Source organism: Amphiprion ocellaris, chromosome 1 (assembly GCF_022539595.1).
Source record: "Amphiprion ocellaris isolate individual 3 ecotype Okinawa chromosome 1, ASM2253959v1, whole genome shotgun sequence".
Lineage (NCBI taxonomy): Eukaryota > Metazoa > Chordata > Actinopteri > Pomacentridae > Amphiprion > Amphiprion ocellaris.
The window spans coordinates 36,024,760-36,039,500 of record NC_072766.1 but is presented as its reverse complement, the minus strand read 5'-3'; the positions used below and the strand labels follow the sequence as shown (position 1 = coordinate 36,039,500).

The window sequence follows — 14,741 nt, the reverse complement described above, 5'->3', positions numbered from 1 at the left end:
TTGTGTAGTTATCTTCATGTCAGTAATGTAGAGCATACAGCGCTTATATTACAAACCTAACAATAGAAACCATGCTGTTGTTGTGTCTGCCATGGAAGAGGGAAGCTCCTGTCATTATTGGAAAAATCTGATAGTTTGAGATGGAATGTGGAATGTTGATCTGATCAGAAACTGTTTGCTTTGTTGCCACGTGTCTATAAATCTCGTTTTGTCAGTGCTTTTATTTAGGCCGGATCTTACAAATAAACAATAAGAATGCGGCGTTTACTCATGGAATACAATATAAAGTAGGTATTGACTGATTGTCACATGTAATATTTAGCATTTTTCCGTAATCTTCTTACTCAATTGCTAATAAGATTCTTTAAAAATGTGCTAGTTTGCCTCTAGTGCGGCCACTTTTCTCTGTCTGTAGTCGCTCTGTGGTCTTTAGCAATGTCCCGCCCACAGTGATATCTGATTGGGTAAACATTACCAAGAATATCCAATCACCACTGAAGGATACATTTTCAAATGTTTTCTTCTAATTGAATGTTAAACTGAATTTAAAAAAAAAAAAAAAAAAACCCTGTAAATTAAGTTTTGTGTCGGAGTTTGTGTCTTTTTTTTTTATTGCAAACATACACTGATCAGGCATAACATTCTGACCACTGACAGGTGAAGAGAATAACACTGATTATCTCTTCATCATGGCACCTGTTAGTGGATATTAGGCAGCAAGTGAACATTTTGTCCTCAAAGTTGATGTCTTAGAAGGAGGAAAAATGAGCAAGCACAAGGATTTGAATGAGTTTGTGTAGACGACTGAGTGAGAGCCTCTCCAAAACTGCAGCTATTATGGGGTGTTCCTGGTCTGCAGTGGTAAGTATCTATCAAGATATCAAGAGATACATGAAAGCTCGAACCTGTTACCTGCTTTTTTTCAAACCTGTTTCTCTGAGCAGAACATACGATGGTCTGGATTTGGGAAGATGAATTCTGCTTTTTGTGTGATTTGACAGCTTTTTCTTACCTTGAAAATGTAATCCGTTTGATTGATGTTTCACATGCTTGCAGCAAATTCCCACATTGAGAAGGTCAGGAGTGATTCTGTGATGAAGCTGCAGCTTCATGTCAACAGCAGTTGTCTTCAGAAAACAGTCTTTTCTCTCCTCATCATTCACCTCATAACTTCGGTTGTTAAAGTTTGAGCGTCTCTGAAACTCATAACTCAGATCTTTGTTCCTGTATGATGCAGCTGACACTCATTTAGCTCCAGCACTTGGAAGAAAATGTGTCGTTTGTGGATGCTGCCGTCATGAATGCATATGATAATGGAGTTTTTCTCTCTCTGCTTAATTTAACTGATTTTCTTTATCTCGAGTGCCCGCACTTGTGCCGAGATGGAACAAATTAGCAGTCGTCAAATTTAGCTCGTACAGAAACCTGCAATTAGCGCAATAGTTGGGACCTGAGTCTGGGCTGCACCTGAACAAGTACGAGCTCTTCAAAGTCGGCTCACAAAAAAAAACACAAGGCGGTGAGCGCTCTGCTGCACAGATGCAGCTCTTATAAAAGCAGAAACTTATATTCCACTTGTTAAATATGTAGATATGAGTCCTACACCTGAATGATGCAAAGACACCCGACTCAGCCTTGAGATGTTCATAAGGATTGTCTGACACCTCGTTGTGCCCTTTACAGAAAGAAGCGGTGCACTAAGTGTGACCCGTTCTGTTAATTAAGTGGAACATATGGAGAAGCAGATAGAAAAGATGCATCGTTGATAATTCACAAGGCTGCTGCAATCAATGCACATTCAAAGCACAAGCTGCCCTTCTATGTCAGACACGACTGTAATCATTTCCATTAAGAGCGTTAATATAAAAGTGCATATTTTATCCAGGTACTGAATAATGTGGAAAATGCTGGCAGCAGATGGATGGTGAGCGTCTGATTATTTCGACAGCAGTGAAATAAACTGCGTATAAATAATGTAAATGTTGTGTTTTGTAGGCGCTGACGGGGGAAGCGGCAAATCAAGAAAGTTTCGTACAAAGAGCCATCTGGATCAAGTAAGTCAATAACACACAAAAGTAGCAGAAACTTTAGTTCTCTTATTGCATTTAGATTTTATTCAACTTTTTTAGGGCAAATAAAAACTTTACCTGGTTTGATTTTTTTTTTTTTTGTCAATATTCTCAGTTTCTAAAGGTCTTGAGTAAATGGCAACAGACAGTTGAACACTTTCGTGCAGCCAGGTGAACTCTCATGTATTTGATGCTGACGGTGACTCAGTGATTACCTGGTGAAGCCCAGGATTCCAGCAGGCCGTGTCTAGCTGTGTGCATAAAATCATGCTCTAGATTACAGAATAATTACAAAATGTCACATTGGATTTCATAATCATATTTTCTTGGCTCACCACGCCATGTTTGTCAACACTGCAGTTTGTGTGTCATCTGCACTTTCTTCGACTGCCGACTGTGTGTGCGATGCCAACATTTCCTGCTGCTCCAGGCTCTGTGCTGCTGACTGTGTGGTGTCCTGATTAAAAACTGGCCTATTTCTCTCCCCCACGGAGTAAAACTGGGGGAAAATATGTAGCATCACACTCCTGTGACGGGCCAACGGGGACGGCAGTCACACAAACTCACAGGATATCGTGTTAATTAGCACATAGCCCACATTTCCACATTATATTCAGCCTTACATGCTTTATATGGGCTTTATCCTGTCTATGTTTCTTACATACAAGATGCTTATACACACGTGGAAACCTGAGGTGCAGATTTCGGCACATTTGGACTCGGCATGTTTTGTTTATTTGCCCACAGCTTTGCCTGCCAGGCGCAAAGCCGAGCCCAGCAGAACGTGGCAGTGAAGTGTGTGTGTGCTGAGGTGTGCGTGGGCGAGTGTGCAGATGTGTGCCTCAGTGTGTGTCGAGACATCCTGCCGGGAACTGAGCTGCTGTTGTATGATGACACTGTGGGGAAAAGTCAGACAACAGACAAACCACAAGCCAACTCCATTGAACACACAGGTAAGAGCTGCAAATATACACATACAGACAGATGGTTCTGAGTTAGGTGTAGCTTCATCAGGTTTGTAGTCACATTAAAATATTATCATTAAGTACATTTGAGCATCCAATTCTGTTGTGCAGTTTTTATTCAAAGTCAAACACAAATCTTGTACATCTTTGAGCTTCTCTTAATAAATGAGTATGAGCCTGCACTTCTCTTTAGGTAGTGTATCTCATCAACTAAGTGACTTGCTGCTATTTAAGGTTTAATTGCAGGGTTTATGGTTCATTTTAAAATGGGAAACAACACTTTGCTTCAAGCTACTCTGCTTCTGAACTTTATTCTTTAATCTTGTGACTCACTGCGTCTAATAACAACAAGCGGATAGTTCTACTTCATTTCCACATGACCTTACAGCTAAGGGTGGCTGATAATTCAGTGTTGTCATGCAGCTTGATCTCATTTTATTCTCTGAGTATAATGCTACATAGTTACGCTGTTGATTGGGACAGTTTACAGTTAAAAAGTTAAATATTGCTTATACATACTACCGTTCAAAAGTTTGGGGTCACTTAGAAATGTCCTTATTTATGAAAGAAAAGCAATTTTTTTCAATGAAGATAACATTAAATGAATCAGAAATACAGTCTAGACATTGTTAATGTGGTAAATGACTATTCTAGCTGGAAACAGCAGATTTTTAATGGAATATCTCCATAGAGGTACAGAGGAACATTTCCATCAACCATCACTCCTGTGTTCTAATGCTACATTGTATTAGCTAATGGTGTTGAAAGACTCATTGATGATTAGAAAACCCTTGTGCAGTTATGTTAGCACATGAATAAAAGTGTGAGTTTTCATGGAAAGCATGAAATTGACTGGGCGACCCCAAACCTTTGAATGGTAGTGTAAATGGTGGTGGCCAACATGATGTCACTGTCTTTTTTTTGCATCTGGACCACATTAAACCAGATCTAAATCAAGGTCAAATCTGGAATAGATTGTCGTAAAAAAGGCTAAATACTCTTTAAAACATGACCTTAAATTTGTAAAAACCATTATATTCTGTGTTAAAATGTAAAAATAATCAATTTTAATATGTTTATTTGCATCTGGATAACTTTAGACCAGGTTCAGAACAAATACTTCTATGCTTAGATGGTTTGAATGTGGTTGAGTAGATCATATTTTTGTCCCAGTGCAGTTTTTACTGGTACAAACCTGATCCATAAAGGCCCCATATAGCAGCCCAGTGGACCCAAGGAATCCACTGCTGATATCGCAGGACCAGATATAACAGGACACCCATAGAGGTTCCGTGTTTATGTAACAATGATCAGAGCTGTTTTGGCAGCAGGTACAGGTGGTTTTAATGTTGTGGTTGATCGGTTTATATTAGTGACTTGTCGATCCCCAGAGAGCCATAGACTAAATCATAACCCATTTTATTGTCTATTATCCTCTCAGTGGGGCCATAATTATCAAAACAAACACCATTCTGTACTGAAGGAGGCTTGACACCAGCAATAGAGATCATAAACTCATCAGGAAAATGTTTACTTAGGTGCCACATGAAGCGAGAACAAGGATTGTTTTCTCATAGACTTCTGTACAATCAGCATGAGACAAGTTGTCCCCTGCTGGCTGTTTGATAGAATGCAGGTTTAAAGACCACATATTCTGCACATTTACAGGTTTATGACTTTATTTGTGGAGTCTACTAGCATGTTTATATACTCTATTTTAGATTATGTCACTTTAAAACCCTCCTCCTGAAAAGTCCAGTCCTCTCTGATTGGTCAGCTGGCCTGATGAAGCCAACACTGATTACATACTGTAACCTCAGATAAGTTGGTTTAAAGATGTGGCTTTAGTGAGGAAAAATGTTGGACTGAAACTAGCCTCTGTTTTGCAAATGTATCAACCTGGTGATGTAAATAAGTTTCCATCAGGCATTTATTGACTCTGCACTGTCCAATCAAACACCGTGATTCCAGTGAAACCTGAAACCCTACTCACATTATAAGACTGACTCTTGGTGCAAATGTAAAATAAATGCAAAAAAATGTCCTCTAAAATTAAATAATAATGGCTTCCACAGGAATGTATTTTCGTTGTGTACACTCCAAGATGAATGTGTTTGATTCTGATTGAGTTAAAGCTGCAAAATCAATATTTTCTATGAGTAAAATGATAGTGTAATGTGAAAAGGCTCGGTTATAGTGGCGCCGAGAAGTAAAACTCAACTGTGCAGCTCTTTTCAGCTGAGTGATGCATTTTAAATGTTTCTCAGCTCATTATTTTTGGTTCAGTGTAAGGAGACAGACCATCTCTCTCGTGGAACACTACTGGAAAATTTTCCTCGCTGTTCGATAGTTTTAATATTTCCAGTTGGTGTTTATGAACGTCACAGTAAACAGTCGTCAGTGTTTGTTTACGCGTTTGCAGCAACACTTATAAAAGCCGGCTGGGAATATTAAGCCATTGAACAGCAGAGATAATTAGAAACATAACAACCTCATCAGCTCTCCACACACTGCTGCTTAGATTTCACCATCGTACTGAAGCTTTATATCTTCTGGAGAGAGCAGATGCCAGTAGGTAGCCTGAGGATTACTGCTTTACAAATACAGACATCAAAAACTCTTGTTTTTTGGATCCAAGAAGAGAGAGAGGTTAGATTTGTACTTTGCTTTGTGGTCAATAACCGAAAAAACATTGTTTACTTTTTGGTTATGAGTTATTGACCACAATGAAAATTACAAGTCTCACCTCCTCCTTTTTTTGATTTTCTGCTTCTTCTTTGGATTGAGTCGACTAGAAACTACAATAACTTTGCAAAAATTTTTTGTAAAAATTGCAACCATGACGTTAAAGTTGGTCTTGTTGGTCACGATTTTTATTCTGCTCCGACACAGGGCAAGGCAGTTTTATTTGTAAAAGAAATTTCATACACAGGGCAGTTCAAAGTACTTTACAACATAATTGAAACGTAGTACAAGACACAGATTTAAAATTTATCATAAACTAAAGGATTTGCAAGTTAAAATTCACGATTCTAAACGGCAACTTCAACTTGAAATTGGTCAAAGCTGGGGCTCATTGAATGTCAACTGGGAGGTTTTTCCACATCTGTGCTGCATGATGACAAAACGCTGCTTCTCCATGTTTTGTTTTAACTCTGGTACTAGCAGTAGCACTAAGAAGTTCTTGGTCGTGGACCAGGAAAGTGTTTGTTTGGAACTAGTTTTTGTAACAGACGACTGGTTCTTTAGGAAGAGCTGGTTCAAAATTATTGACTCCAAATCAGTCCTCGAACTAGCTTGGTGGAAAAGGTCTGACAGAGCAACCACAGTATTCATTTAGAGGTGTTTCTGTGTGACTGACTGGAATCCGAATATTCGGATCGCAAAATAAATATTCGGGTCCCATCGTCACGACCGAATATTCGGATATTCGGGTCCAGCCCTAGATACAATACGATAGAATCAGGTACAGTACGATGTGATACGATACAGCAGGATAAGTCAAAGTCAAGTCAAAGTCGGCTTTATTGTCAGTTCTTCAATATGTACATGACATACCAAGAATCTAAATTACGTTGCTCTCTCTTCGTGCAACAGTAGACATTAAATAAACACTTAGAAAATAAGATACTAAAGGGCAAAAAAGAACAAAGGAAGCAAAACTAGAGCCGAGCAACAACTAAGAACTAAGAAAAGCAGAACTGAGTGAAATGTAAACATGACCATGAGATAAAGTGACGGATTTAGTACAGAATACTCAGAACAGTGCAAATAAGTAACAGGCCAAGAAGTGCAAATATGCTTGACAGTTGAATGCGCTATTACAGTGCAGATCAGAGGTTATTGACCAGAGTTTGTGTATGTGGGGGAATGGGGTGGTAGAGAGGGCAGAGAGTTCAGCTTCCTGACAGCCTGGTGGATGAAGCTGTTGCTCAGTCGACTAAGGTACGATACGATAAAATTCCATACAATAAGATAAGCTACAATACGATAAGATCCGATAAGATACAAAATGAAACGACACAATACGATATGATAAAATACGATATAAGATAAGATGAGGTACGACACGATAAGATAAAATAAGATACAAAACAATATGATGCGATAAGACAGGATAAGATACAATAAACTGTATTGATCCCTCACCGGGGAAATTGACCTGTTACAGCAGCAGATACAGATGAAACATGGAAGAAGCAGGACAAGAATTATAAATTATATGGTTTACAGATTATATTGGAGGGTGCTGCTTTAGAATGGTAATGATTAGTTTATCATTTCAGCCCAAATCATTAAGAAGAGAATTATTAATTAGGTCGACTTTAGCAACAGTAACCTTTCATTTAAGTATTAGTGGTGCTACCACTAATAGAGGTGATAGAGGTGGAATTGGTTACAAAAGAGGCGTAATGGATGGATTCTTTGCTTTAGTCCGCCGCATATTAATTTAAACTTGACCTTTAACTCTGCTGTTGTTCAGTGAACTTTATCCATCGATCCCAGAAACCTAATTTTCCATCCAGTCTTAATAGTGCAGTTACAGTTTAACAGAAAGGTCTCAGTAGATGGACGACTTCACCGACCAGCTCAGTGATGAAATCTCGACATTTTTCAACATCACTGACATCTGTTGGTTTTTCAGCTCTGTGAGGATGAAACCTCTCCAGTCAGCAGAAACACAAGAAAAATGAGGATGAATAATTAGAGGATGAATCATTTCTGGCGAACACAAAACGCTTCAATTAAACAGGAACACGGGGCAGGAAAACAAAATCATTAAAGTCTATTTGTTATATTAAATAATATGCTCTCCAGCTTCGCTAATCCTTTATTATTTCTGGTTTATGCACTGTGATTGATAGGACATTACAGAGGAGCTTCATGCAGAAAATACCCAGCAGCAACAGACTGTGGATATCTTATTAAACTCCTGCTCTTGTAGTGTGCCCATTCAAACAGATTCAGCCTATAAATCTTGAATGCATCTCCAAAACAATTATGAATACTAAATGGAAGATAATAAGATAAGAGGCAATTGGTCCCTGCAGGAGAAGCTAACATGCTTGTGGTGGGAAATATTAATTGGATTTAGAGGGAGGAAAGACAACTGTAATGGAGGCAGGAATACAAAAACAGGTGGATGAAAGATTATTTTAAATGAGTGATAAATAATGGAAAAGCAAGAACAAGCAATGACGTACTGTAGAATGTAAACATCAGAAATCCCTCAGAGGAAAATGCAGCAAAGAGATGATAAAATTTAACTAAACACATGCAAATGAACATTCGATATATACAGAACATGTTTGCAAAAACAATATGTTGATGATGAATTATGGAGGGTAATTAAATGCATTTTGTTTCAACATTTCATTAGAAAGATAAACCCCTGAGGAGGAAACATTTCATTTTCATCACATAAAGCAAACTATATGAATATTATTAATGATAATGAATAAAAAGTAAGTAACGATATTTGTGCAATATTAACCCTCAGATCAATAAGCGTTTTCTGGTTGTTATTTTTACTCACTGTGGACTCTTTTTCACTGCAGTATAAAGTCCTGCACCTCTATAGAAACAACACAATGTGACTGGAAGTGGAGAGAGCTCAAACATCTCTTCTGTGCAGTCTGACACTGATATAATGTTATAAATCATGCAAAAAGACAAACATGAAAGTGGAATATCTGTATTTATTTTGCAGAAATTTAAACTACTTGTTATGAATACTGGACTAAATGTGGCTTTTTGTGCTGTAGATAATGTGCTATTTATATTTGTACAACCTCTATAAACTATCTGTTTTTCACACTACACTGGACATCAACACTAGAAAGATATTTCTCTGTGCTGGATGCATCTTCCAACAACTTGCTGCACATAATTTATTCCTCAAGTATGTTGTATACACAGAAATGCTTCAGCAATAATAACATTTGAGCTTGCTAATAGCAATTACATTATTTTAAGCAATTTTATTTATTTAGGTTTGATTTACACAAGCAAGCAAAATAAGATAAAAGAAATTTTAAAAATACAATAAAATAAAAATAACTTTAAAAAAATAGTTGCGTGCAAATGGCATAGATTTATATCATATTTGGTAACGCAAACTTGTTGTCTTTACTGTACATGGACCAGTCATGGTTACTGTGGTGTCTAGTCACCCTGCAAAGGCCCATTCTGAGCCAGAAGAAGTCCTCAGATTTCTGTATAATACCAGGGCTTCGGTATAATGTGCAAAGTAAAGATCATTTTGCCAAAAACACAAATTTCTTGTTGAGAGTCAGATGAGTAGATGGATGCTACTCTCCAGCTTGTAGAATAAGTGTGAGGCTACCGCTAGCAGGCTGTTAGCTTCGTACTCACTGTATGTTTTTCATTGGAGAGATTTGATGTAGTTCTGCTTCACTTGACTTTCATTTGTTAGTCAGGATATTGGTGAGTTTATGCATCTGTCGCATGTTGGTACTGAGAGAACCACAGATAACTTATTTCTGTACAGTTTGAATATTTTTTAGATGTTTTTTTCAGCAGCACTTGAGCAGATAACTGGGCAGAACTCCAGATGTAATAGAACAAGTGACTAAACAACATCAATCATAACAGGAGCTGGAACGTATGCAGAGCTTTACCATGAGATAGCAACGCCTTTTCCCATTTTAGAGACGAAGACAAAATCAATGCTGTCGGACCAAGATGGTAAATTATCCAACATAACACCCAATAATTCAGTTTTACTGACCTACTTTTACTTTTTTATACATTTGTTTATTTAACCTGGAAAAAGACCTACTGAATTTAAGGATGTATTTTACAAGAGCATCCTGACCAAGACAGAAAGCTGCACAACGAACAGGTCACAGGCACAACACAACGTAAATAACATTTACGTAAAGATGGATAAAGTATTATAGTAACAGAGTCATAAAAATATATGTTGTGAGTAAGGAATGTTGAAGATTATGAACATCACCCAAATGTGTCCATCTCAAAGTCATATAAAGTCACTTTGAATCCATTTATTGAGATCAGCTCTTTAAGATTCAGGCAATTTTGGAGCTGATTCAAGCGAAGGAGGCAGTGTACTTGAATGTCCCTTTTTTGTGATTTTAAAACAGGCTTTGGGAACAGATAGCACATATAAAGAAGTGATTTTCTGTACTTTTTTGGTTGATATAGTTCCACAGATATGAATAAAGCAGACCAAGAATAGCTTTATAAATAGGAACGCACCGTTCTTGGCCTGCTTCTTTCATATCTACGGAGCTATATCCCTTTACACAGTAATGGAAAAAGAGGTTTTACTGGCTCAAGTTGCAGACCAGTTACTAGTACGCTCCCTGTGCAGAGCAAGTTAATTGACAGCTAATGTGAATAATGTCAGTCACAGGCTCCCACAACGTGACAGTATTTCTTTTTTCTACATTTGAGAAGCTGAAAGAAAGAATTGTTTAGAATATTACATTATAAATGACACTGTATTTCTGTTTTTTTGGGGACAGAAAACAAAGTGGAGCAGACAAAAGGCCCAGAGACTGTAACTACCAACATGCCGATCATTCAAGAGAAGGAAGAGAGAGCTGATAAGACGGAGAATGAGGAGGAGGAACAGCTTAGAAATCCCCCCAAAAGCATCAAAAGGAGTCACCTGACTGCACCCAAGAAGAAGAGGAGAGTCAATGAAAACCTGTCTGAGCCGAGTCCAGGTGGAGACAGACATCAGGACAGCAGCACCGACAGTCCAACAGCTGATAAAGACCCAGCACAAAGCGTCCCGGCTGCTGTGGACTCTGAAACCAGCCTCCCTGAACCTCCTCCTGTCCGCTGCAGCTCCCGTCTGGCTGCTAAACCACGACGGGTTCACTGCCTGACCAACCGGACGAAGAGACCTCCATTCAGCCCCGATTTACCCAAACAGACCGAAGGAGAAACCCGGAGCTCCACGGAATCCGCCAGGGTTTCCACAAAGACACTAAGCCCTGTTCCTGAGGTGATCACAGCACCGGGTTCTGCCAGAGCGACGTCCACGTGGCATCCAGAGGTCCGAGAGAGACGCTACAGATGTTCCAGCTGTGGGAAGAAGTTCTACCAGATCGGACACTTGAAGAAACACCAGTTCAGCCACATGGACGAGAAACCCTTCAGCTGTCAGGAGTGTGGGAAAAGCTACACCTCGGCCGAAAGCTTCAGAGCCCATCAGGTAGAGGATGTGATTAGATTATTAAAACAAGTCACTTTAATTTCCTTCATTTCTTTTTACTTCTTTCTTTCTTTGTTTCTTCTTCTTTATGTCTTGAGTATAAACATAATGTCGTGGCAGGTATGTTGAAGATTTAAATAAGGATCCCTCTAAATTCAGAGTTGCAACCGAGGTTTATACTGAATTGAATGTTTTACAAGTGAAAAATAAATTAGTCAGCAACATTAACACTAACAGCAACAGTGACTGTGAAGTTAAATTATGGTTTGTTTCTCAATAATGTGAGACATTGTGCATTTACGATTAGAGCCGCAGTAAACCTGGATTTTTGTTGCTAGAAGAAATACCTCCTTACTTTTTGTTTTCTTCTTGGTGCAAGAACTGAGGTCTTTTTTTAGTAGGGCTTTCAGTAAACAGAGTAAAGTCTTGGTCTTTAATTGACTGATGGTAGGGAAAAACAAAGTGTGCATGTTGTTTCTAGATTAGCTAAATCAGCCACTGTGCAGTGAGGGCGCTCTATCTGCTTGCGTTATTAGCTGAAATGAACAATTTATCAACATAAAAAGCTAGTATTTGCAGCATCTTTAAAGCATTTGAGCCTTATTAAACAACGGACTGGGAGCTGAACAAACTCATATGATTTCTGACAGTAGAACTACATCAACTGGTGATCCAGCACAAGAACTGTTGAGGAATAAAACATAGACAAGTTAGCTGCTGTTTGTAGTAGGGCTGGGGACGCGTTAATTTCAATTAATTAATTACAGAAAAAATAATGCATTTAAAAAAAAAAAAGTAACGCATTTAATCACATCTTTCTCAGTTCCCTAATTTCTGTCACACCGGTAACACTGATGCACACTCCAGCCCAGTAGGTGGCGGCAGTAAACCCAAGGTCTGTTTGCCATCTGTGAAGAAGATGCACTGAGTGATGTCAGTGCACAAGAAAGTTTGGTGAACAGTGAAAGAAGATGAGACCACATTGAGCTTGTTGGGTGGAAAGTTTTCTTTTAAAAATCTTCCCGATGGCAGCTTGGATAAAAACGTGGTGTTGTGCAAATTGTGCACATTGCGCAGCACTTCAAGCCGACGGTATCACCTCAATGTTAATGTTGCTGTTAGCACCAGAGCTAACATTAGCTGCAACAGTCCTGGTCCAGGCAAACGGTGTAGCCATCCCATAATAGACCACTTTTCAAGACTATGAAAGTGCTTAAGTTTACAAAAACTCTTAAAATGTTGAATATAATCACTATAATTGGACTTTGAGTTTGCAGTAATCTGTGAATGGAGTGGACAGATGAAAAATGCAGATAAATATAAATGAAACATAAATATTTTTGTTGTTTAAGTTCATGTATATGTCTATTCATTGATTCAGTCACCAAATTTTATTTTATTTGAAGCCTCTAATTAATTAGATTCATTTTTTGAATGGCATCCCACCACTAGTTTTTAGATGATCTGACAACTTATTTACTAAGTTTACACTCAACAACAACAACTTCTTTGACATATTAAACATTCAGTAAACTAGGGCTGGCCTGAATAGCAATATCTGGGCTCCGGATGTTTGGCCCCAATTAATGACAAATATCCGAATATTCTGATCGTCCGACCGGGGGGTGGGAGATCCGAATATTCAGATCTCAAAATTAATATTCGGATACTACCGTAACGACCAAATATTCTGATATTTGGGTCCACGCTATAGTACACATTGAAAAAGAGTAAGGCCTGCAATCTCTGTTAGGTTGGGACAGTTCAAAGTAGTGAAAACGTGGAGGTGTTCACAGGACAAAAGAAAACGATAAAATTAAAGTTACATTTCTTCAACTAATATTTATTATACAAAAATTGAAAAAAAAATCAACATAAACGGCGTTTTTCAAAGTGCTCCCAGGTGGTACAAATACATGAACATGTCTTTCAAACACACTGGCAGCTTTTAAGGTTCAGAGAGTTGAGCAAATGTTTTCTTCCTTATTATAATGTTTTTGGTAAAGATGTACAGATCACTACATCTTACAGCTGAAACGCTTGTCAGTACTCACAGCGGGACAAAATATTTTTATCATGTAACTGTTTCATCACATATTCATGGCATCTAAGTGGTGCATTTTTTTTATTACAAATGACATTTACAGAAAAGCGATTTATTTGCGATAAGCTAAAATCCTCCTTCCTTCTATCTTTGCTGCTCTCTCTCTTTTTTTTTTTTTAAGCTGATGTCTCTGTGTTTGGTTTTTCATCCGTAGCGCAAAATCCACAAAGAGGCCTTTGATTCTGAGTGACTGACACCAAAAGCTGATGTTTACTGCTGATGTTTCTGCTGAAACATTCTCTGCGATCATTATCCTCTTTGCACAGCTCTCCACAGGAAAATAAAAAGGCACTAGACGACAAAAATGGGCTCAGAAATGCACATCAGTGGTGTTTTTGTTTCATCGAGTGCTCCCTTGATGTCCAGGAGATTAGCAGTCGTGCAGGATAGAAATTTAGCTCCAACAATAGCTGGAGTACCAACAGATATTATATGAAATATTAATCATATTATTTGTAGATGTGTCACCACAGGAAGAGGCTGTTCTCTCCACTTTGTTTCCTTACTTGTCTTCTCTCAGTGTAAACACAACCTGCAGTTCAGCCAAATAATTCCTAAATTCTTGTCATGTGACTTAGTCAATCAGAATTTTTTATTTGCTTATTTTTATTTACAGGCCCACTGGCAGGTTTCATTGCTCAGTGTTGAGCAAACATTTAGTTTTACAGTAATAAAGTGTATTTGCTACCAAGATGTGCATACAGTACATCTTTACAATACAATAGCTGCAGCACGAATACATTTTATGAAATAATAATGATAATTTTTGCCAGTAAATCACCACAGGAGCATCTGTTTTCTCAAATTTGTTTCCATACTGCAAGCCTCTCTGCTTTTTTATTTTTTATTTACAAGATCTAATTTAAACTGTATTTTTTTTTTTTGGCAGATTTTTTAATGAGATGAGATTTCAGTGTACAAGACTGATTTTGATTAAAAAAAATCACCATTTTAAGTTTACTTTTGGTTAATTGTTGTAAAGGAATCGATGATATGTTCAAGTATTGTCAGGAAGTTGGTTGAAGCTGAGTCAGTGGTGGTTTCTCAGTTGCGATGTGAAGCACATCATTTTTTATTTATGGTTTTGATGAAATGTCAGAGTTTAAGGCTCAGAGTTGTCTAATTTTCCCAATGGAAATGCATGTCATGGATGATAAGTTTGAAGACTCAAAATAAGTATGGGAGTGGGGTACTGAGTGACTGATGGTCGAGTTGGAAAAGGGGTAGGAGTAAATGAGCTTATGCTTCGTCCTGCTCCTTTTCGGATATGTTGGGTTATTATTATTTGCTTTGTTTTGTTATTTTGGTTGTTTAATTTTACTTTTTGTTGTTTTGAATGTTTTGATTTGTTTTGTGGCTTTTTTTTCTCACATGTCCTTCAGAAAGATGAAAAT

At 38.0% G+C, this 14,741-nt stretch overlaps 1 protein-coding gene across 2 annotated transcripts in view; it reads left to right on the top strand.

Annotated features, from left to right (window-relative positions):
* The window catches only part of znf408 (zinc finger protein 408), a 38,030-nt gene that overhangs the window by 4,501 nt on the left and 18,788 nt on the right, over nt 1-14,741 (top strand). Inside the window, exons 1-4 of one of the 2 annotated variants that reach the window (XM_023273610.3) lie at nt 711-861; nt 1,996-2,054; nt 2,817-3,022; nt 10,546-11,243. In XM_023273610.3, coding sequence (XP_023129378.1) covers nt 787-861; nt 1,996-2,054; nt 2,817-3,022; nt 10,546-11,243 — 1,038 coding nt within the window. In that variant the 5' untranslated portion in view covers nt 711-786. Of the gene's footprint in view, nt 1-710; nt 862-1,995; nt 2,055-2,816; nt 3,023-10,545; nt 11,244-14,741 lie in introns of those variants that run through there. The other variant, XM_023273609.3, reaches the window with a different exon arrangement.